The following is a 24,225-nucleotide window of genomic DNA, read 5'->3' on the forward strand; positions in this document are numbered from 1 at the left end:
AAACTGATGCAGGACTTCAACACTTCCAATTACAACAAATGAAGATCAGAAACAGTATCTTCTGCAGGCAGTCTTGAGCCACAGAGCCAGATATCCCGTCGCCAGGAAATCATTGTTTGCAGAGCCTGGCAGTGTTGCAGATGACATTCAGCACTAGCAGTAGCAGCACAGCATCGCAGACTGCGTGAATTTTATAATTCTTTGGACTGGCTGTAGCATAAACTTAGTTAAAGCAGTTGTGAATTCACTTTAAAATAATACAATTTGAGTTGTGATTATATATGATAGTGCATTAATAATTTGACATTGGTTGATGAGACATAAAGTAAACATTAACTGCCCAGCACTAGCGGCTATCGTATATTAACCAATGTGTTAACTTTATACACATTGAGCCACCTTTAAATATTCAATAAAAATTTTGAAAAAATTACAGTGATTTACTATCATGCCATATAACAAACTGAGAGGGTACCACATGTGAAATTCAGAAGTTCGTTTTTGGCGGGCACCCTAACATATATTGTAAACAAATAATAAAGTACAGGGCAGTGCGTGGCACCACACAGTGTATTTACAGTAAGGCATGCACAGTGTAGTCCCAGACCCAGTAGTTAAAGGACAGAGCATGGTTCAAAATGAACCGGCTTGAAACCTTTGGGATAGAATCAAAGTATGAAGCAATATGTGGACTTCAATATCATCACTCCATGTTTTGTGGTGATTCGTACGTGTGTATTCCCAGGAGAGGACAAAGGTGTCTAGGAATGCGAAGATATAAGATGCGTCAGCCTCGTCTGGAGCAGCAAGAAGCTCCAGCCGCACAGGTGGAGCGTCAGAACACGCAACGAATGAAGCGCAGCCTTAGGCACACGGTGAGGGACGTGAGCCCAGACGACGCGGCACCTCTGAAAGGTAACGGCTGATTTCAGCGAACGCTCCCCTCTTGTATCTTGAGAACCTTACCGTACCGCTTACCCGTGAACTCTATCCCAGCTGTGGAGTCATGCGTACCTCCTCCTCAGTTTGCCAGCAGGTGAATATTTAAACAGTTAATCAAAACAACAACAACAAAAAAGTGCATCCTGATTGGAACTGCTTTGATGTTTGCAATTTTTGATGGTGTTGATGTTGGTTTAATTTGATTGCAGCCATTTTCTGTTTGGACACTATAACCCAATCCTTGTGTTTTCTCTCTTGTGTGTGTTCAGCAAAGACAGCAGCAGAGCACACATCCACAGCATTGCAGACAAGACAGAGTACGTCAAGCATCTCAAGGCCCTGCTGGGTTCAAAAGACTTCAGCGAGCCCATCAAGGGCATTGATCAGCTGGTGGCCCACTGCGAGGACAACCCATATATGGTCGTGGGCAACATGTTCCTGGTAACACATTTGAACTGAATAGATTTTTAATGTTTTCAGTAGCTTTCAGAAGTGATCTGTATGGGGGGTCATACGTTGGAGAACATTAAATGCTGGCACATCTGAAGAAATGTCAAAAGCTTAGATGCTTCAGAGTAGAAAATATTACAACAATCAGTTTTAAGTATTACAGTGGAGGGCAGTCGTGTCCATTGTTAGTGTGAGCTTGTTTTACAATGTATGTGAAGATTTCACCCAAGCGTATCCTTGAAATTGCATTAAACCAAAGAATCCAAGTGAATGACTTATGAAAAAATCAGTCGGTTGAAATGAAAGGGCTTGAAATCAAATCAGCTCCAGGGCTTAACGGCACTGATATGGTGAGTGCCTGATGAATGCATGGGCGGCTTGCTCTATACCTCTCTTCCTCTGCTACAGGTATTTGATGCTTTCAAAGCACGACTGCAAGGTTAACCTCTATGCCTTGGAGGCCTTACAGAAGATAATCACACTGCTCAGAGACAACCTGGTCCAAGTGGTCTACATCTTAGTCCCAGCTATAGTGGACAATCACCTCAACTCCAAGAATAACGCCATCTACATGGCAACAATAGTTGCCATTCAAGCTCTCATCAATAACCTTGGTGGGTTCTTTTCTCTCTTTACAAAACATCTTGAAGGACACATGCCACTGGGCTTTAGAAAAACAACAACAACAATGATTGTGTTCTGTTTTACCTTTGTATCTTTTGATGAAAGGTTGCTAGGTTGGGAAAAAGGTTCACACAAATCAGTAAAAGAATGTTCTTGCTCTTTGGCTAGATGTTTGTGGTGCAGATCAAATGAAAATCTCCTTTCATATTAAGGCACAGTCCAATATAAAGAAAAAATATTTCTGTAAGACTGACAGGAGATCTTGCATTATCTGACAGCAGATAGTTAAATAATGGAGTTTACAGTGGATGTGCTTAGGCTCTTTTGTTCAATATACAGTGTCTAATCTTTTGTGGTTGTGTATACAGAAATATTCTACAAATTCAAATACATTTATCAAAAAACAATTCTTTCAGAAAGTAATTCCACTGATATGCTAAGAGATGCCAGAGATAAAAAAAAGATAAAAGATTTACCAGAAATACTTTAATTCCTATATTAATTAATAATATTTATAATATTGATAATAATCATTCCAGAGAGTTACCATAGTTACCAAATACTGTCACTTTAGTTTAATTAAATCTTTCTAGGTTAAAAAAATGCTTCTGTAATAACCCAGTGCTGTCCAGGGTTGATTTATTTATCTTTGTTCCTTTTAAATGTTCTTTTTATAGAGCTGGTTAGGGAACTCTACCCCTGCAAGCCACAACTGGTTGAGCAGAAGGTGCTTCCTCTGCTCTGGTACCTCCTGGGGACCTCCAGCAACAGTGGTACGGTCCACGGGAGGGGTGGAAGCGTGAGAGGGGCCACTGTCCACCTATGCCAAGCCCTTCATGCCCACATGGGTCCGGCGCTGCTGGACTGTGCTGCTTCCCAACCTTCCAATATCCGCAAGAGCCTAAGAGAGTTTGTGAAGAACCTCCCGATCAACTGAGAGCTGCAAGCCAGACCTCCAGACCAAAATAAAGCCCAACATGGATTCTACTTGAAGATGGAGATGTTTGTGTATTTCTTACTGTGCCTGCACTTTAAATGAAAGAGAGAGGAAGAAAGTCAAACGTTTTTAACATTTTGAATTAGCAGAAAGCTAAATCCTTAAACTCAGAAGTCCTTTTAAATAAGGAGCACAGATTTTAGCGAATCACATCAGGTTTAACATGCCTAGGAGCTCTGCTCTTTTTGCATTTTGAAATACTAACACTTATCATGATAACTGTTGTCATGGTGACTATAGATATATATTGTTCTATGATTGTTATTTTCTGTTGACATATCCTGAGGTAACTGTGCAGAATGTAATTTATCACATGCACAAGGAACAAGGATCTATAGTCTTTTTGTTGTTTGGTATGTGTAATGTGACTTTTCAATGAGGAGTCTTAAAAAATGAAAAAGCTACGACTCACAAAATTACTTTTGTATTCTATAGCCAGGGCTTAATTTGAGCCGGATCCTGCCGGAACAGGATCCAGGAACTCTCATTTTGAAGGGTGCGTTCTGGGAACTGTCTGCCTTGATCCAGTAACTTTCAAGCCTACTAATTATAAGTTATGAAGAAATCTGTATGCACTTCTGCACTTAAACACTTATAAAACACATGTAAATAATTTAAAAGTAATTTATATATACAAATTGGCTTGTTATTTTAACATTTGTGTGCCTAAGCGTTTTGTGATCCGGTGACATTGTAATTTTGTTTTGCGATCCGGTGACATTGTTGGCCTCTGACCCCTTGTCTCATGCCGCTGTTTGCGTTCTGGCATCGTTTGATTTTCAAAGTAAGCACTGTGTATAGCTAATAAGTGTAATGGCACAGTATTAACTTAACTCATTCTAACTGTCAATAAAAGCTTGTTACTCATATGATTGCAATTATATTTCTGTATGTGCTAAAAACAATTGACAAACACCTATAAAAACCAGAGGGCAGCAGATCATGTGAAAATATAATATTTGTGTCATTCTCAAAACTTTTGGCCATGACTGTAGACCAGGATAATGACTAGGCCTGTGTTGAAAAAATCGATTTTCCGATTCAGAATCGATTCGCATATGATGATCTGATTATCGATTCGTACGTCCAAAGATCGATTTTTTAGTGAACTTTTACCCCCGCGTGATGACGAGACGAGTCACAGGTGAGGATTATCACAAGACGCACCCGCACCCACGGAGATACGCAGACGAGTAGACGCAGACAACGTTAACACACGCCCAACAGGGAGGGGTCGGGGACCGTAACGTGACAGTTCTGTTATTATATTCTTACTTTAAAGAAAAATACACGTTTACATTTTATACTTTCAGTTTATTAAGTGTGAGCACTTTTAAAATAAAAATGCATTTGGTAGCAACAGCTTTTGGGTGACTTCTTAATTATTTCAATCATAATAATAATGCACTGGTTAGTGTCCCAGTAGGAGTCCACTGTTGCAGATATAGACACCTCAAAGATGTCCTCTGTTTATTGTCCTGGATTACCTTTCTTGAAGGTAGATTTATGATTACCCTTTTCACCAGTCTTCCAGCCATCAGTAACTACCAACTACCAGTAACTATTTGCTGATTAATATTGATGACTAGTTTTAACATGTTGCTTCTGTACATAGTCAGGAAACAGCTCAAATAAATACATTTTTAATAACACTAAACCCCGAATTGGATCGAATCGATTAAATCGGATTAAATCGAAATAAATCGATTCTTAATCTTCAGAATGGGAATCGGATCGATTCTTGAAATTTGAATCGATACCCAGCCCTAATAATGACACTACAGAATTTCTTCACAGAGCCTCAGCCATGGGAGTCAAGAGCACACCACCTGAAACAAAATTCAAGACAAAATTAGTCCCGCCTGTATATTTACAAAGTACGGTGATAAAGCTATTGAATCAGTTTCTTTAACATCCTCCCCCCCCCCCCCCCCCATCAGACTCCACCATGTCAAGAGTAGAGGTGCACTTTTCTCGCCACAGACATTCAGAGCCCAGTGCAAAATCATCACAGGAGGAAACCTTCAGACTCCAGATTCAAGACTTAGTCAATCACGTACCTCATCCCCAGGATGCATGGACGATGTCCCCTGAAAGAGAAAACAATTGTCTTAGATTAACAGTCATGGCCTTTTATTCTGAATTGGTCTTATGCTTGTTTCCCGTGTTAGACATCTGTGACCACTGAATTCTGTAACCAGAGACCACCATGCATGTGTCGTCAAGAAATAAGGTAGGGTCAAATCCTGTTAACTGCACATGGGTACTCAATCGTTGATTGTAGTTTATAAGGAAATTAAAGCTCATTTCAAAATGAATTATTTATTTAGTGTGTATTTCTTGATTAAGATATGTGCTTGTATATACTTAGATATTTGTTAATGACATATTTGGCATTCTTAGCGAGGAGCAAAGTAAATTTTTCATTGTATCTAAGGAAACCTGTTCCCTCTGTGCATATGACAAACTCTGAATTTGAAAAGATTAGGTAGGCCTAAATGACGTTCATCACCGGTTAAGGATGCCCTCGCCGGAATACCGAAAGGGTTCGCCCTGAAATATTAATAATCCCCTCAGTCTCTGCCATGTCATTAGTAGAGACGCACTTTTGTCACAATGTACTTTTGGAGCCCAGTGCAAAACATCACGAGAAACTTTATTGGTATATGCACAGTAAAGAAACGTGTTGCTCTGTACAACGAAATAGTAATAAAGGATAAAATAAGCATGCAACATTATGATAAGTATTCATAAATGGAAATGTAAACGAAACAGAAATATAAACTGCTAAGAAGTTTATGTACATACAGTCATTGTGCAGTAGCGAGCTACATTGCTTGTTGTCAGACTGGTATGAAAACCCAATAGACTCAGCACACTTACAAATTGTCTAAACACACCTGGCACTGCCACATAATCTCCTTTCTGCATTTGCCACATGTGAACCTTTTACAAAAACCACAACGCTTAGTGGCACGGTTACTCTTGCAGCCACACTTAACCTGGCACAATGCCCTTTTCCCTGTGTCAGGTGTGGGTTGTTGCTGCTGAAACTCTACCTTGGACACCTCCTTGGCTTCCATATGAGACTGTGCAAGTTCTGTTGCAAGCTTCACCAAGAACTCGGACCGTCTCTCTTTTACCCCAGTGCATGCTTGAAAAAGCACATGTGCATTCAGGCATGAAATGTCAATCATGTTATAAAACACAGCGACTGGCCAACGCCGTGTTCCTGAACGTACACTGTACTTTCGCACCATCTGGTCCATGACATCCACACCACATTTTAGGCTGTTGTAGTCTGTGATTGTGTTTGGCTTTTTTTTTCGGGTGTCTCCAATCTCCACCGTACTGTGCATGCTACTGAGGATGCAGACAGTCTTTTTCCGTCTGGGCGCGTAAACGGTCAGCGTGGCACCAGAGGTTGAAAACACCTGTGTACTAAATTCCTCACGGCCCAAATTCTTTTTGACAGAGTCTGGAAGCTCACGACGAATCTTGTTTACTGTGCCAAGGAGGGTGGTCTTCCGGCCCAGCAACTGCCTTGCTAGTGACAGTGAGGTGAAAAAATTGTCTGTGGTAACAGTTCTTCCTTGGTCCATAAATGGTTCCATAAGCTTCATCACCACATTTTCCGATAGTCTTTCCCCCACGGGACGACTGGAGTCTTTGCCAAGATATGGGATGATGTTGCATACATACTTGGATTTCAGGTCACATGCCACCCAGAACTTTATCCCAAACTTGTCGGGTTTTGTTGCAATGTACTGAAGAAAAGAGCAACGGGTCTTAGTTGGAAAAAGTTGCTCATCTATGGTGATATGCCTTCCTGGGTTGTAACAAGTGATGCAATTGGCAGCGAAAGACCCCCAAACATTAGAGATTGCAGCAAACCGGTCAGTTGCAGCTCGTTCACTGCGTGTGTACTTGTCGTCAAAGTGAAGGTGCTGCATGATGTCCTGGAAGCGGTTTCGCGACATAATCTTGGTGATTAAGGGCACTCCCAGTGTTGTAGACCATGAGTCATGCACCGCTGGAAGGCGCACAACACCTCGCAGGATGAGGATTGCAATGAACGCCTTTAGCTCAGCGAGGGACATGAACCAGTTTTCTTGCTGTGTCTGGCGTGCATGCTGGACAGTCCACCCCTGTATGATCCGAAGCATTTCAATAGAAACGAAACAGAGGAAACTCTGTAAGCGACTCGATTCTTTCCGTAGGGCAAACGCAGTTGGCTCTCCATTCGTGGTATTGCATTTACTTGGGCTTGGATGCACTCCATCATGTCTTCCGATCTGTTCTTCATGCCACACTGTGCCGTCTTTTGCAGTCTCTGTCAGCCGCCCGTGTGTCTCCACGCGACCCCTCTTTACTGGTGATGAAGTCTCCTCATCTACAGGACCATATGTTTGAGATTTGATTAGTGAAAGGTTGAAATAATGTGAAATTGACAAACATAATATTTGAAACATAGCCGGCGATTGGCGGGTTCACACACAAATAGGCATTCTGGCCTTAATGGGGCCATAAATAAATTAATGTGTGCACAAAAAGATTCAATTGAGGCACTAAAGGCCCAAAACGATCAAAATGTGTATTGGGAAATTGAGTCAGATCAAAGAACTAAATCACATGCTGAGATCAGCAGTGTGTGTGTGTGTGTATGGGGTCTTATGTATGTACTATTCAGTCAGTTCCAGTATTTGGCCAGTAAATGGAGCCCATGTAATACCATACTGATATTACAGTAATGAAATAAGACATTTTAGTGAAATAAAAGGTTCATTTCTGGTCAAGCAGTGCACCTTTTGTTATGAGATCTAATTGCAAAGTTATTTATCTCATTGATCTGACTCATACAAGACCCTTTATTTGTCTGTATTCTGCATAACAGGATTGCAGCATGAGTTTTTATGATTTCTTAGGTTTTTGGACAATGTAGCGACAGGCCAATTTGAACCAAACTTGGCATACCTGAAGGACCTCAGTCTATAAAAGGCTTTGAAATTGGGAGTTGATCAACATGTTTATATGAATTATAGCAATATAGGTCATATATGGCCTCAATGATATAATGGGAAAATGGACCCACCTGAAAATAAAAAAAAATCCAACAATTTTTAAAAATAGTTTACCTACAGTGTCTACAGATTATGCCCATGCCACTCTTGCCATCATTGGATCAAATTCCTAGGACTAGTTAGAAAAGTGCTATTTTCAAACAATTGATGAATGTGACAAAACTACGCCTTTTTTAATAGGACTTGTAATTGCAAAGTTGTCAGGTGGACTGCAAGGAATCAAAAGAATCAAGTTTCATTTTCCTAAGCAAAGATTTGGAAAAGTTATGCATGATTCACAAATAGTGCCACCTAGTGGCCAAATGTTTCAAAACTGCACAGTGTGACAGTCCTGAGATGTGTGTGAACCCTAAATTGCAAAAATAGGTTTCCCCACACTACGTGTGTGAACCCCAATTATAATTCCAAAACATCTCAAGTATGCCACCTTGGAAGTAATGTAGGATTGTTTTCACACAGCAATACGTGGCATATATATATATATTTTTTTTTATTTAAAAAAAATAAAAAATTGAAAACTCGCGGGTTTAGTGTTGACAGTGGGAGCAAACCTGGAACAACAAATCAGACATGGATTTAACGAGAGAAGGCAGTCCTGCCAAAAAAGCTAAGCGTACGTGTAAGTACCTTGACGAATGGGACAGGGAATTTACTTTCCTAAAGAGGAGCATGAAGGGGCATAGCTACTCATTCTGTAAGATATGTAGCTGTGATTTTAGTGCCTCTCATGGGGGAAGGAACGATGTCCGTCAGCACGAACAATCTGCCAAGCACGAACGCGGGCTAAAGGCACAGAAATATGCCCAGGAGATGTCCCCGTTTGTATCTAGAAATACCACTAGAAAATTGAATTTTTTTATTCATTTGTAGTTCAAAACATAATTGGGGTGTTTATTCTTCACTTTTTGCCACTCCAAAGATGTTTTCGTCTCTCCTACAGCCTCGATTGCAGCTATATGTAAATAACCGATTATGCAAATTAGGCGATGACGTCATATACGTGAAATGTCCCGTATTTTTAAATACAAAACTTGACAGGTATGTTGCGGTGTGTGTGTGCGCGGTGGCGACGTGCGGTGTGTGTGTGTGTGTGTGAGGGGAGGGGGGGTGACGTGGTGATTATCTGCTGGTCATCCGCATCTTCATCCCCTCCCCTGTGAGGCCAGCTTTGATTGGCTCTTGCTCAGACTCATCATCAGTGCTGGACCCCAGGAAGTGGGCGGTAGGTCATTTCCTGCACTGCCATGGCTGACGTGATGGACAGTGTTGCCAAGAAGTCCTGCTGAACTCTGGTTAAGGTCAGAGATCAGAAAGTCATTTCAGGTGGTTGTGGCAAACCAGTTAATAGAAATTATATTTATATTTCCAGATATAATTACATAATGGTAAACCAGCAGAATTAATAAGTATTAGGGGTGGGCATAGATTAATTTTTTAAAATCTAGATTAAACTCACTGAAATCTTGAAATTAATCTAGATTAAAATTGCTCATTCAGAATATGTGTGCTACCCAAGTAATGACTAAAAGTCAGTCTTTGTTTTATTTATTTCTTGTAAAGTGTCCTTGAGTGTTGTGAAAGGCGCTTTTAAATAAAATGTATTATTATTATTATGATGTATACAATGCTAATATCGGAATTAATTTAATATACACAAAGAAGCGGTTTGCTGCGAGATATTGTTAGGTTTCTCATTAAATGGCTTCAATAATATCTAAGTATAATCATGCTCTGGAGCTCTGTTCACTGAATTCCAAACACATGTTCCCATGAAGCTCAGCCAATCAGAATGAGCGCTCCAGGTCCTTCACTAACTCCGCCCCTCACTGTCTCTGCTCTTTGCAGGAGCTGGAGGAGAGCTTCCACATTAGCAGGATGGAGCAGATCGCCTTTGAATTCAATGTGCTGGTGTCTCTAGAGATGGTCCTCTACCTGCCCGAGAGCAGGTCACAACGCACTACCACCTGAGCCTTCCAGTCCCAGCCAGCCCAGCCAGAACTGACGCCCCCTTTGAGTGGGTGTGGTTTTGCAGACCGGCCTCAGGGAGGACTTCAGCACAACACTAAGTGCTTGTGGGTTAAATTGAACATTTGTTCTTGCTTTTTGTGTTTGTTTTTGGGTCTTATGCGAGGGTAATTAAATGACAGTAATATTAGCTAAAGCACTTAAATCAACTCCAAACACTCAAATAATAAGAGAGATTTCCTTAAACCTCTCTTTAAACATTATCTGTAGAACCAGCCTGCGCACCACGGACTTGTGCTAACGGGCCACCCAATGGAGGATGGGTTCCCTTTTGAGTCTTGGTCCTCCCAAGGTTTCTTCCTAATCCCCACCACCATAGGGAGTTTTTCCTTGCCACTGTCGCCTTGGCTTGCTCATTAGGGATCTGGACCCATACGATTGTAAAGCTGCTTTGTGACGTGTTGTGAAAGCTATATAAATAAATTTGACTTTGACTATACAACAAAAATAACTTCTATGTTTAATTTACAGTAGAACTATAATCCACACACTGAAACAGCATATATAATTTACTATAGCTATAAATTATTATACATCTAAGCATTCCTGCTTTTAACCTATTAATGGTGATTATGTGTATAATTTTATGCAATGTATGTTTTTTTTTTTTATAGTTTGTCACTTGTACTACATCACTGTCCCACTAGTGGGCAGTATTTGACAGGGAGCTGTGTTGAGACCAGAGACCGTATGTATATATATATATATACATATACTCTCAGAGGGCCTAAAAATATTCTTAAAACATAAATATATATAATATAATTTATCCAATTTTATTTAATCCACTTACAGTTTGACAATCGACATCTAAACAATTAGAAAAATATAAGCAAATACATTATTCACCCGTGTCAATCCAGAATTAGACAGATGATGTAATGTGAATTATGGTGATTTATTTTATTTTTTTTTTCTCTAACCTTAAAATGATCCCTTTAAGGTCACGGGTCGGCAACCCGCGGCTCCGGAGCCGCATGCAGCTCTTTATCCCTGTGATGCAGCTCAGCTTTTGAATAGAATTAATGAGTATTTAATTAACGTATATTATTTTTGAGACTTTAAAAAATGTTCGGGTGGAATTTTACAAATGTCCGGTATTTACTTTCGCTTTGCTTGAGTGACATGTCATCGTCACTGAAATAAATTTCCAGTTATTTTGCTTTTGTGGCTCCGAGTCAAAAAGGTTGCCGACCCCTGCTTTAGGTCATGCTAGTCTGTAAATATTGGCTGCAATGTTAAGGTACAGTGCAATATGATTAATTGTATAAAATGCTTTCACTTTTATATGTAAAATTGACACAACACAATACATTATGTATTTCTTAACTTTTACTGTATTTGTAAAAAAATTTAATGAATACAATAGTAATACAATTGACAGAATAAATTGAAATTGTTTTAATTGTTCATGAGTTCATGTCTTCATTATGATTTTCCATTGCTTGGTCATAGAGAGGTATTTTGGCATGTAAGTGTTAAAGAAAAACATGTCACACCTCCTTTTCACCTCTTCTAATACACTGCTATCTCTGTAAACTCGCTGCATAAAGATATCATCATGGGCACAGATAACTAAATCACACCACTGCATACCAGTAATCAATAACTGGAACTGGATTTGCCAATAATAACAATGGCTCTCCTTCATTTTGTGTAGGCCTTGTGCCACTTTGAGGAATTTGCAGTCTACATAGCTTTGTGCATTTGGGCACTTAATTTCAACAAGCCCAAATGATGGACGCTCAAGTGTGTCATACACAAGTCCATCAGGTGATGCACCCAGCCAAGATGCATCTGGATGAATCACTAGCCCACACTTGGTCAAGTTCAAGTTTTTCAGAACTGCATAGTCCTTTAAGGCCCCTGTTTCCATTTCAAGTCCTCTCTTCATGTGTGCTGTTTGTCGTGTCCCTCGGATTATCCTTTCTGCCAGGCTTTCTGCAGCACCTGGACCTCTAACGTGGCTCACCTCTCTGAAATGTGAGGCAGTCACTCTTTCTCTCCTAAGTGAATGCCACTCAGGTGTAGCACTTTGGGATCTTGTTGCCTCCTCAATAAGGTGTGATTGTGACAAGGTCACAGAAAGTGAGCTTAGGTGTAGCTGTTCTTGGTGTGTTGGCACAAATGAATATTCAGGTGGGCTTAGATGGTAACATTCTAGTGGCAGACTCGGGAATGGGGGTGCATCCTCATGTATGACAACACTGTCAGATGGAGGTGGTGGTTGTTGATAGGACAGTACACTGCCAACTTGTACCTTCCCAAAGATGGAGTCCACAAGTGGCTTGTCAGGCGAGATGTTCATTGTGCAGATGAGTGGAAGAGAATCTGCTTTGATTCCAGCGTAGACTGGTCCATGATTGAGGGTGGCCGGGTGTGGGAGCTCACCGCTGTAGCCCTTGAAAAGTGTACTTCTGAAATAAAAGAAGAGTGAATAACATTTATTTTTACACATTGTAATCTGTTCACCAGCACAACTGATTGTGAATCACATATCACATGTCATCTGAAGTACAACGAGGCTAAATTAAATCTTGAAGAGAACAGGGTCTTATCAGATGATCAAAAGCATTCATTTTTTTTACCACACACTGTAATCTGCCTATTAAATTTGGTACTACATACCTAACTCCACTGGCTGTAGTAGCACCTGGTTTTGGCTTTAGGACAACCATGGCATCCACGGGTCCAGGCTTCACCCCCTATTAATTTAAAAGATGGTGTTAGTAAAGTGACTGTGATACATTAACTAACATTAAATAATGAAATAAGACAAACCATTGTTGGTGATTTATGCCACTTCTGTTCTGTCTGTGTGCATGAAAGGACAGGAGGGATCGACAGACATGCCAGATTCAGAATAATGAGCAGTCTGGAAAAGCAATGCAACCAAGTGTTTGCAGATTCCGCAACTAGCAACACAAGAGCAGTTGCTCTTAATGAGCACAACTGGCATTGAATCACGTAATGTCATCTGAAATACACAAGAGGCAATATTTAATATCTTGAAAAGAAGACTTCAGCAATGTCAATAGGCGCAATATCTGTCCCATCATGTTGGTAGTGGTGAATGTCACTTGTCTATTGTCTCATGTAACGTTTGTGCTGTTTTGCATCACTCTTAAAACACTTGGCTATACTGTCTTTCTATTCTACAGTGTTGTGCATGGTTCAATCTACTAGTTCACTGAGCAACTATAAACTAAATATATTTTAGATTTAAACTTCATTTTCACTCCAGATGAAATGCTTACACATAGGAGTGAAACAGGCCTACTTATATTTATATTATTTTGTTGTTTCCACCACCAACAACAGAACAGTGCAGGTTTTACTTCAACTGCTTCTTGAAGAGTGTTATCAGAATATGTTAATAGGTGTAAGTGTTGCAGCCATATGTTAATAAAGAAGTTAAGATGAAAGATTTGAAAGACAGATTGACAGATTTTAGAAAATGCAGTTTGAAGAATAGCTGAGGTGAACTATATTCTGCTTTTGAGTCATAGAGGTAGATAACAATAGCTCGAACTGTAAAATAAACTCCCATTGGTTTACTATAGGCAAAATAGACTGCTAATGATTCCCACTCAGCTACTCTGCATTTGGCTACCATTGTAAGCTTTGAAAACCAATGCCTATGGTTATCACAGCTTACGTGAAGTAAGAGCAAGGATAAAAGATTGAACTTGTGTTGAACTCACTTTTGAACTTGTTCAACAGAACTTTGAACGTGACACTGAACAGAACTCGTGTCATTTTAACCAGTCCTACTCTCAGCTGGTGTGGCGTATCTGTTTTCTTCATAGATCTGTAGCAGTGAGCCCTCACTGTTATCTCGTTAGCCTTACTTTTGCCTGATACTTCCATCAGAAATACAAACATGTTTTAAAAAGGCATTTCTAGTACTAGGACAGGTTGGTTCGTTACTAAAAACAACATCACTTCATTAGACTGCCACCTCAGGCTAGCTAGCTAACTAGCGTCGGCCACTTACCTTCAAAATTGCAGAGGTAGGATGAAACGTAGAACTTGAAACCCTTTTCAAGTTGACTCTGTGTCGTTGTACTTGATGCTCTGACAATACGACGCACATCGTTGACGGTAAATTTCGGGAACTCCAACAGGCACCTTGTGAATTTAGACTCGGCCATGACATCGACACTTCCGCATACCAACCGGAAATACGGTACCATCCTGACACCAACGAGGAAGTGGTGCGTGCACCTAGGCCAATCAGCGCAATACCAGTTTCAAATGACAGCAAAATTGACCAATCATATCTTCCCTCTTAGTGGGCGGGCTTAACTGTATGATAATTTCTGCCCGCTGTGGCGACGCTAGCTGTCGTTAGCGTTATTATTTATTTATTATTTACTTTTTTGTACATATGCTACTCAACTTGTTTAACTCTGATTCCTTGTATTACCACTTGTGCCTTGTTTTTGTTTGTAAGCGATTATTGTAAATAAAGGTAAAAAAAAAAAAGGTTATTGTAGCAGCCTGGCTGAGTTGGTGTTTTGGTTAGAATAACAGGAAATTGTGATATCACGTGATACTCAACTTTGGAACGTTTGGTTTAGAATGTTTGGTTGGGAAGGTGGAATGTTTGGATTCAGTTTTGATGCTGAAAAGCTCAAAACAAGTCGCACGACATTTTGCTGAGAATTACAAACCTAAATAATCTAACAAATCTTTCTATTTTTTCTAGATCTTTCTCTCTTTCTATTCTTTCTATTTTTCAGGTGGAGAATGAGTTTTTACCCCAGGACAACTGACCAGCCAAGGCCTGGACAGGAACAGAACCACTTCAAAGACACACCAGGTTTTACCACTCATGGTGAGAAAAATACATTTTCATATACTGTACATCATTTTATACTTCTATGTAAGACAGTATATTAATTCTTATGAGTATGGATTTCCATAGGCTTATTCATAATAATTAAAAGTTAAATATACCCATTTATATAGTAGGTTTCTAAGGTTCAGAAAAATAACATGTTTATTTATTCTAGTGATGACTGTCAAGCTCTTTATTTCATGTGTACAGGATAATGTAATTAATGGAGCATGGGTTATTTCTTTGATTTCTTTGACTCAGCACAATTTTCATAAATCCCACCATGTTACATATATGTATTAACATTGTCCATGTGGCCATGGAAAAAGCAAATAAAAATATTTTTTTTTAAAAAGAAACAGATTTCTAACATGACATCACATTCTTAAGCATTCTCCCCACATTCTAATGGCATCACATGGCACCATAGCCCTTGTTATAATCACTTGTTCATTGGGAAACACTTACAAGGCATTTGAGCCTCACTGGGAGGCGTGCTGGGTTTCACTTTACCTGCTGTGGGATTTTCAGGTGTGCCCTACAACCCCCAAGCGACAGTGATCCACACGGATCCCTGTGGACCAGCACCCTTCCCTCACAGAAGGACGGCGGGACCCTCAGATGTCGGCCATGTTAACATCCCTGTAGAAGGACCACTCCACACTGGTACTGTGTAACACTGAAGATTACATGCGTATTCAACAAACCAAATAATCATGCATGATGAAGTAGAAAAAAACATTTATTACATTTGTTTGTAAGGACTGGCAGAGGTGCAGAACCATCAGCTTTCTGCACATGACCTGACCAGTAAAACATCAGTTTTATCAGAAAATATGACATCACATATTCTTCAACATTGTAATGAATTCACATGGCACTGTAGCCCTGTGATATGTTTGGTGTAGAGTAGAGCACTTTAGAGTGGGCACCTTGACGACCCACATACAGTGTGGGTGTACTGTGACACTCTTTATCTGCTAGGCGGTTGTGTTTAGTCTAAGGTGATAATGCTTCGAATCATTGTTATACCAGCATAGTATAATACTGATAATACATGTATATGGATTACAGATGTCATTTTTCACTATTTTAGTACACCCCCAAACAATCTAAACAAAACATTGTCATGCTGCTTTGCTGGTTTCTGATACCTCATCTGGACTGTCTAGCAGTGTCTAGCAGAGGCGAGATGTGCTAGCCATGAGCAGAGCTAGGAGGTACTGTAGTTTGGCTCTTCAGTATCTACCAGTATCAGAATTAAAATAATTCTGAATTGTGCCAAAATAATTAAATTAGTGCTGTCAATTCCAGGTGCCGCGATTAAAAGTCCTCACCAGGATTTTGCTCTGGCTTCCTGGATTGTGTTGATTCCACTAATTTTACCTGAATTGCTAATTAGAAAATCTAGCAAGCTTGAGCAAAATCCTGGTGAGGACTTTTAATCGCGGCACCTGGAATTAACAGCACTAAATTAAATTGAATCAAATTGTATTGAAATGTAAGATTTCATGATGCAATGAACTAAAAGAATCATAACTAAGCTAAACTAAAACTGGGTCACACATATACTGAAGCTCTGATAAATGTCTTCCTGCTTCTGGGCTCACGGATGCCCTGCTTTCAGTTATTCAGTACTACTTCATTGTGCTGCCATTACATGAATTGTAGCAAGATGCATATGAGAAGTTGCCGTTCTCGGTCCATCTTGCTTGAATCATATTTCAGTGGCACTTTCAGATAAAGAAACATGCAACGTAGTACTAAGGCACTGAGAAATGTTATGGTGAGGTAATTTCTGCTAATGTCCTTATTCGCCCATGCAGGTGAAGTTGGCTCCAGCAGGTGTTCTAAACTGCCTGTGCTCACTTCACGCACGAGAGTGACCAGGTCAGGACTGATGAGGCCTTCTCCGCCCACCATCACAATGTTGCCTCCACTCCCCAAACCTGCTGGCCGAGAGCCACTCCGTGCCTTCAGGCCTGCCAAAGGTGAGCTCACTCTTTTGCTCTCCTGGAAATGGCATCCAAACCATTTGTTGCAGCAACTACAACAAAAAAAGTAAAAAAAAAAAAAAGTATTAAAAAAGCAAAAACTGCTTTGAAAGCCCTATAGGGGAGACCGGGTATGGTTGTAACATGGGGAGAGTTGTAACTCCATCAGTTCCACTGATCACGGATAAGATAGGAGTCATATGATCATTTCAGTATTTACCCAATTCCTCCCTGATCCCACATGGTGAATATCAAGGCTGTAAACAGGCACATGCCGATTCCATCGAGAAAAAACTGAATGTATTTCATGTTCCATTCTTTACTTTAGCTGTGATATGTTTGGTGTAGAGTAGAGCACTTTAGAGTGGGCACCTTGACAGCCCACATACAGTGACACTCGTTATCTGCTAGGCGGTTGTGTTTAGTCTAAGGCAGGGGTCTCCAACCTTTTTGAGACTGGGAGCTACTTCTTGGATACAAATTATTGCGGAGGGTTACCAGATTAGAACGCATCAATCGAACAAAAAGTTGGTTTGGGGGGGGGGGTGGGGGTGGCGAGGCGAACGAAAGTTGCGTGTAATAATAATAGTAGCAAAAACATGACGTGGCGACTCATGACGTGGGTGACCCCTGGTTTATTCAATATTGACGGCAGCCTAACTTTTTGATTGACAGCTAATTGAGCAATAGCAAACGAGAGAGAGTGTGTTATAGTGAATATATGTACATGCCGTTACTTGACAACGCGTCCGCGGAGTGATACAGAGAACGAGAATACCGTGCTGTTATCACACATATCTGCAGGGTTAGAACACTTCTCAACCAGTCGGATTGTGAACTAACTGTTGTATAATTGGCGAATAATCATTTAGTGTTAGAAGGGGAGGGACAACTGTGAATTTTGATTGGACATGAATTTAAGTAGATTTCTCGATGGGACCAATTAGGTTTACAAATTTATATGTAATTCATTGGCCCTTTGGCGAGCTATTCGGAAAGGGGTGGCGAGCTACTGGTAGCTCGCGAGCGACGTGTTGGAGACCCCTGGTCTAAGGTTATAATGCTTCGAATCATTGTTATACCAGCATAGTATAATACTGATAATACATGTATATGGATTACAGATGTCATTTATCACTATTTTAGTACACCCCCAAACAATATAAACAAAACATTGTCATGCTGCTTTGCTGGCTTCTGATACCTCATCTGGACTGCTGCCAAAGCATATATCTATTAATCTTTGTAATCTATGTAACATGGCTTCTTTAAGTATTGGGTATCACCTGGCCAGCGTTAAGCAGTGGTATGCAGCAGCAGTCTGTGTGATATAAGGAGTTTGTGCTTTGTACCTACTTCTGTTGGCAAGGACAATGTGAGCTTACAAGCAAGACTAGACTTGAATGTTTTATTGCAGTCAGTTGATTGTGCCAGCACCCCACTCCCCAGAATGCCAATCCCACATGCCAAAATATCCATTATCATAATCTATTATTATTTAAAATGCAGTATGATCTGCAGGTCTTAATTTCATATGCTGGTCTGAAGATTGAACGTGTCCTCTACAGTTCTGTCTGTGTTTCATGTCCAGGTTCAGTGGAGCCTCCCCAGCTCCACTCTCCAGGGTGGAGGAGAGAGAGAGTGGGGAGACTTCACCGGAGCGGAGGACATCTTCAACCCTTGCTCCCAGACATCTTCGAAGCAGCTAACCCCAGTGATGCTGGTAGAGGTGACTTATTGATGTTGGCTTTACTTTATATGTCATTGAAATACCTGTACAAAATGTAGAATTTATAATGTTGCATCATTTGTTTTGTGTTAAAATATTGCTAAATACGATATTTGGGAACAAGGAGATCAGTTAGTCAGAAACTTCACTCAGGTGTCAAGTGAGCGGAGCTAAACTCATGAGCATGGATGCCCTTTCCCACGCAGGTTTGCCCAAATCCAGCCGCTTGCTACCTGGGAACCCCCCCGGGTATTTCCTACTGCCCTCCTACCCTCTGGCCACTCTTCCGGGAGTGCAGCGAGATACAAGCCCTCGGCGCAGAGACCCGGGCCCGTGGAGGGACAGTACTGGTGAGTGCATGGCTACGTTGCTAAGAACGTGCTAGGCACACACAGTGAGGCATGGCTGGTTATTTGGGTGCCCGCTTAAGTTAAGTTGGTCTTGCACTAAGCTTGTCTTGCACTTGTTCCCACGTCAGTGGTAAATTGATGAGCAGATCTAATTTTGTGGTCATATATTCTATATGAATTTAATTTTAACCAACAAATGTGCATATACGTAGATCATTTATAGTCACCACTTGTCAAATGTACAAAATACTTAAATTCAAATTTGATGATCTTCATCTGACATGGTTTCACTCAGTAATGGAACAGTGTCTAGCAGAGGCGAGATGTGCTAGCCATTAGCAGAGCTAGGCTAATGTATCTACCAGTATCAGAATTAAAATAATTCTGAATTGTGCCAAAATAATTAAATTGAATCAAATTGTAAAACTGGGTCACACATATACTGAAGCTCTGATAAATGTCTTCCTGCTTCTGGGCTCACGGATGCCCTGCTTTCAGTTATTCAGTACTACTTCATTGTGCTGCCATTACATGAATTGTAGCAAGATGCATATGAGAAGTTGCCGTTCTCGGTCCATCTTGCTTGAATCATATTTCAGTGGCACTTTCAGATAAAGAAACATGCAACGTAGTACTAAGGCACTGAGAAATGTTATGGTGAGGTAATTTCTGCTAATGGCCTTATTCACCCATGCAGGTGAAGTTGGCTCCAGCAGGTGTTCCAAACTGCCTGTGCTCACTTCACGCACGAGAGGGACCTCGTCAGGACTGATGAGACCTTCTCCGCCCACCTCCCCAGTGGAAGCCCTGCAGGAGGAGAAGCCTGGCAGGAACCTCCACCTGGACCTCGCCCTCATACATGACCCAGATGAGGAGCCAGTGGACAAGGAGGAGGTCAGTAGGAACATATATCATGTTGTACATAGTTGGAGTATCTCAGTCTCAGATGCATTAGTTTAACTAGTAAGTAAGTTTATTTATAAAGCACATTTTTTATGACGGAGTCAACCAAAGTGCTGTATAGAGGCTAAAAAGTACAATATATGCCCAACTCATAAAGAAAAAACATGTAGAATTTTACATAGCATAAAACATTTAAAATACATACAAATACACCAACTGATTACACCAACTGATACAACATAACTGATAGATTTCTTTGGTTGCTGCCTGCAAATGTTACTCAAGTGTTGTACTTTCTGGATTTTAATGCATAAACACAGCATTGGTCCTAATATAAGCTGACAAACCTAACGTCTGCGTTTACATAATAAAGGCCCTGTAGCATCCCAGTATTAAATCTGACCATGCATGCGATATGCTTTGCTTAGGTGTCCAAATATGATGAGATGATGTTTCCTTCTGCTGATGCTACATTTGCGTTTATCTCAGTTGTTAAGGATATCAACATAGTCCTAGCACTATGAGAGGGAGCATTGTCTGGTTGAGAGTATCCATCTCACTTTGGGTATATGGTGGCTGTGAATAAATAAATTAACCTAGTTAAGATATGAAGAGTTTGGTTCCAAAACGCTATAAATCCATTTTGATCAATTTGAGTAAAAATGTGTTTTCTTTAAGTGGTAGGCTGAAAACCACAGTTTTTTGTTTCAAACTATCAAATACCATACTAAGGTTAAAAAAACACAAACAAATTAAATCAAGATTTTAATATTTAAAGATTTATTTAAAAAAAACAATTCATTTTTTCACAAAACGCAATAAATCCATGCCATGTTTTTTTCAAAATGTCTTATATATCCTTTGTCATTATTAGAAATTTTTTTTGACTGAAAATGTGCAAAATACAATAATAAATAACTGTAAATTGTACATCTTAATATAATAGTTTGACCATTGGGCCTAAAAACACAAATTCATATAATATATAAATTTATATTATTATAATATAATAACCCTGCTCCTAGCTTGGTTATGAACAACCCCCAGCAAACAGTGTTTGTACATGAGTCACAGAGCTAAATCTTTTCCACGTTTGATAATTTTGCGAGCTAAACGTGCGCACTTTAGCCAGTCCGTCTATTTCGCGGCAATGTAACGATTCTCGGTTAGGGGCTGGATAGTCTGCCGCTGATATTCTGCCGCCGACAGTGGGACTGGTCAGAACCTGGGCATTGATAAAATAAAATAAATATATCTCTTTTTCCAATAACTGCTATACGAACAGGCTCCTCTATATCATCAAAACCGTTCATTTTTGCGGACTTTGAGAGTGAAAAACGAGACATATTTTAACAAAGTAAGCTACATGAAATGCCGGGCGGCTCAACAGGTCGCGTGCTATGATGTTTACATTCCGTATCTGGTGGTGCACTGTGATTGGATGAGTGGAGATGTGGCGTACTGCGGGAAATCAGGATTGGCGATTGTTGCATTTTGGAAGGAAAGAGAGAAAGCAGGGCAGTATTACACGGCGGATGTGGCGTTTTGATAAAAATTGAATATTGGCTTTTCAAGAGTGGTCACATACCATTCTGATTCTAACTCTTTTTTTTTTAACTGCATTTATCGCGTTTCGGAACCAAACTCTTCATATATTCTGGCATCAAGGCATTGATATGTAGTTAATAATAATAGACCCAGTAAATGTCATTTACCTAACATACAGGGAGGATCCAGCTTTAAAACCCTATTATGCAGAAGCGCCCCCTAGTGGGCCCGCCGGCGGGCCCAGCTCCTTTACGGCGATATAAAACATATTAAACATTAATGAATCTCCGAACAAAAGCGCTTAAATCAAAATTTCCTATCCCATCTACATGCCTACCGAGTTTCAGCCGTCTACGTGCAGCCGATCGCGAGATATCCGGCTTTGAAGTTGACCACAAAAGTGCACCCCGCGAGGGGGTCTCCCGACATATCCGTTTACAAAACATATTTATGTTGTGAAATGTCTTAATGTTTTGTCACCTAAAAATCGTTTACTAATAAGGCTTTAATTTAAGACCTTAACAGCGTAGATCCGTTGTGGTTAAGTACCTTAAAAAGCTTGCTCACCTCACTGCAAAATTTTCCAAAATCCGCTTCCTGAATGAGACACTCCGACAAATCTGCCCCCTAAGCGTCACAGAAGCATTCTTAACGCTGATTTGACCCCTCATTACAAAGCTGCAGCGGTTCTGCTTTGATTTGAGTGGTTTTTATTGGTCTAAAGTGGGGTAGTGACTTTGAATGACAGGTTTTACAACCTCTCCCACGGCGAGGTGCGAAGGGGAGGGGGGGAGGGTGAACCAATAAGCCCACAGAGACAAGCTGGAGCCTCAGAAGTGATTGAAAGCTGTTCTAACCAATAGTGTACATCCTTCCGAAGCTAACCAGCCCTCATATGACATGATTGGTCAAGTATATTTTTAAATTGAGCCCTCGGAAACTGGCGCTTCATTTCCAATTTCGGCCGCTAGCATAGCAACATAAGCTAACCCTTTGCTAACCTAAGCTAAGCTCCCCAGAACACACTGTTCGGCGAAACTGAAGCAGCCATGGATTATTTTGTTCGTTTTTATGCGGATTGTGGATACTTTTGAACATAAACGGATTACTTTGTGTGGAATATATGAGCAATTTTCGGAATTTTCGCCAACCCGGAAGTGAGACGGTACACCGGCTACGACGCGATTCTACGTACTGTGAGTAACAATGGATAATTTTTCATAAGCGATATTGTACAAAATATATATTCTAATACTAAACATTAACTAAGCGTTAGATTATAAACAGTTTTAGAGCGTTTGAGTGCTGCAGCACTCTGTATCGTGTCGGATGCTACCGGAGTTGGCTACGGTAACCTAGCTTATGCTGTCGGACTATATTGGACATAAATATGATATCATAACGTTCATATTTGGACATGAAATTTAGTCATTGGAATTTTCTGGTCTTGCTGTAATATGTGCAGCATTGTTGTTTGTCGTAGCTCCTCGGTTTCGTGTAAGGAATTTGTTGGCATGTTAGCTTAGTTGGCTAATGGTGTGTGTCGGGTGTGGCATATTTAGACATGGGTGTGGTGCACTTGACATACCTTGGATAAAGCTGAATAACTTTTCAATGCTTGCATGGATTTGCTCCATTTTTTCTGTGTTGTTAGAAAAGACCCTAGCGAAATTTATTGTAATTTCTGATACCACATTTGAATAACTATGTGAATATACATTCCAGTCATGTTCAAGTTCAAGTCAGCATTTGTGACATTCCTGGCATATTAGCATCTGCAATAGAGGCTCTAAAATAAACCAAATTATGTGAATATGATACTGAAGTGTATTAATATGTTCCCCCAACTGCCTACTTCAGTTTGAGCCATGAATGATAATTTTCCTATATGTACAACTTGAGATATCTAGTTTTAATGTGAACTATGTCAAAAATGTTAAAAATGGCCACCAGGCGTGCGAATCTGCAGTATAAGGTTAAACTGGGCAAAATTTGTGTTTCTTTGGTCATTCAATACTTGTATAGTATTGTTGTATGTACTTGTACTTGACGGATATAGTGGGTATGGGCAGTTGCACTTGGGCTGACAGACTCTTTATTTTTCAGATGATGAACTCCCTGCGCCTCTTGCGTAAAAGAGTGGCTAAGAAGCGGGCTAAGGTGAATGCAAGTGGCAGAGAAGCAATGTTGCCTCCACTCACCAAACCTGCTGGCCGAGAGCCACTCCGTGCCTTCAGGCCTGCCAAAGGTGAGCTCACTCTTTTGCTCTCCTGGAAATGGCATCCAAACCATTTGTTGCAGCAACAACAACAAAAAAAGTAAAAGAAAAAAGTATTAAAAAAGTAAAAACTGCTTTGAAAGCCCTATACTACAAACAAAAAGCCCCTGCTGATCCTCTTGTACATTGCTATACCTGCACCCATTAACATTGTTTTTCTGCACCATGAAGAAACCACTATGAAACCAGAAGTTATATTTGAGATTTTTGATAGAGTATGTGTTAATATGTATTGTGCTTTTCAGGATCTCAAGTGCAAAGCACCAGGGCGTCCCCTGCTGACGACATGTCTGAAGGAGTAATTGGCAGAGGTTGGAATTGGTTTGCTGTTAACACTGCATTACACAACACAATGTTTTAAATCTAGTTCTCCATGTTGAATAATGTTTTGCTGTCTTCAGGCTGATTTGACCAAAGTTGAGCTGATAGCCCTAAAAGTCCTAGTCAGTTTGTTTGGGTTC

General features: G+C 40.3%; 2 protein-coding genes and 1 non-coding gene across 4 annotated transcripts; 1 reads left to right on the top strand and 2 right to left on the bottom strand.

Moving 5' to 3' along the window:
• Nucleotides 1-1,215: 1,215 nt before the first annotated feature.
• Nucleotides 1,216-3,177, top strand: LOC143522572 (TOG array regulator of axonemal microtubules protein 2-like). Its single transcript, XM_077016281.1, has 3 exons — nt 1,216-1,383; nt 1,801-2,006; nt 2,694-3,177. Exons 2-3 carry the CDS (start codon nt 1,808-1,810, stop codon nt 2,951-2,953), a joined length of 459 nt encoding a protein of 152 aa, XP_076872396.1. The 5' UTR covers nt 1,216-1,383; nt 1,801-1,807; the 3' UTR covers nt 2,954-3,177.
• A 1,765-nt stretch (nt 3,178-4,942) lies between these two features.
• LOC143523702 (small nucleolar RNA SNORD88) lies at nt 4,943-5,033 on the bottom strand. Its single transcript, XR_013133447.1, has one exon. It is a non-coding gene; the product is annotated as a small nucleolar RNA SNORD88 (small nucleolar RNA).
• A 6,272-nt stretch (nt 5,034-11,305) lies between these two features.
• Nucleotides 11,306-23,463, bottom strand: LOC143523505 (uncharacterized). Of its 2 annotated transcripts, XM_077017997.1 has the most exons (8): nt 22,054-23,463; nt 16,832-17,009; nt 15,476-15,604; nt 14,117-14,346; nt 13,824-13,982; nt 12,901-12,994; nt 12,748-12,824; nt 11,306-12,536 (listed from the first exon to the last, which is right to left on the bottom strand). In XM_077017997.1, exons 6-8 carry the CDS (start codon nt 12,901-12,903, stop codon nt 11,537-11,539), a joined length of 1,080 nt encoding a protein of 359 aa, XP_076874112.1. In that variant the 5' UTR covers nt 12,904-12,994; nt 13,824-13,982; nt 14,117-14,346; nt 15,476-15,604; nt 16,832-17,009; nt 22,054-23,463; the 3' UTR covers nt 11,306-11,536. The 2 variants fall into 2 exon arrangements, with proteins under 2 accessions (XP_076874112.1, XP_076874113.1); XM_077017998.1 differs by lacking the exons at nt 13,824-13,982; nt 14,117-14,346; nt 15,476-15,604; nt 16,832-17,009; nt 22,054-23,463 and having other exon boundaries at nt 12,901-13,104.
• Nucleotides 23,464-24,225: the final 762 nt, after the last annotated feature.

The sequence above is a fragment of the Brachyhypopomus gauderio genome, chromosome 9 (genome assembly GCF_052324685.1).
Source record: "Brachyhypopomus gauderio isolate BG-103 chromosome 9, BGAUD_0.2, whole genome shotgun sequence".
Taxonomy (NCBI): Eukaryota; Metazoa; Chordata; class Actinopteri; order Gymnotiformes; family Hypopomidae; genus Brachyhypopomus; species Brachyhypopomus gauderio.

What these genes read in the sequence shown, in the direction of transcription:
- LOC143523505 (XM_077017997.1), bottom strand. An exon ending in ACTACAGCCAGTGGAGTTAG is followed by an intron (nt 12,537 to 12,747) that starts GTATGTAGTACC and finishes CTTTTATTTCAG; the next exon opens with AAGTACACTTTTCAAGGGCT.
- LOC143522572 (XM_077016281.1), top strand. Translation starts at nt 1,808, where the DNA reads ATGCTTTCAAAGCACGACTGCAAGGTTAACCTCTATGCCTTGGAGGCC. An exon ending in AGCTCTCATCAATAACCTTG is followed by an intron (nt 2,007 to 2,693) that starts GTGGGTTCTTTT and finishes TTCTTTTTATAG; the next exon opens with AGCTGGTTAGGGAACTCTAC.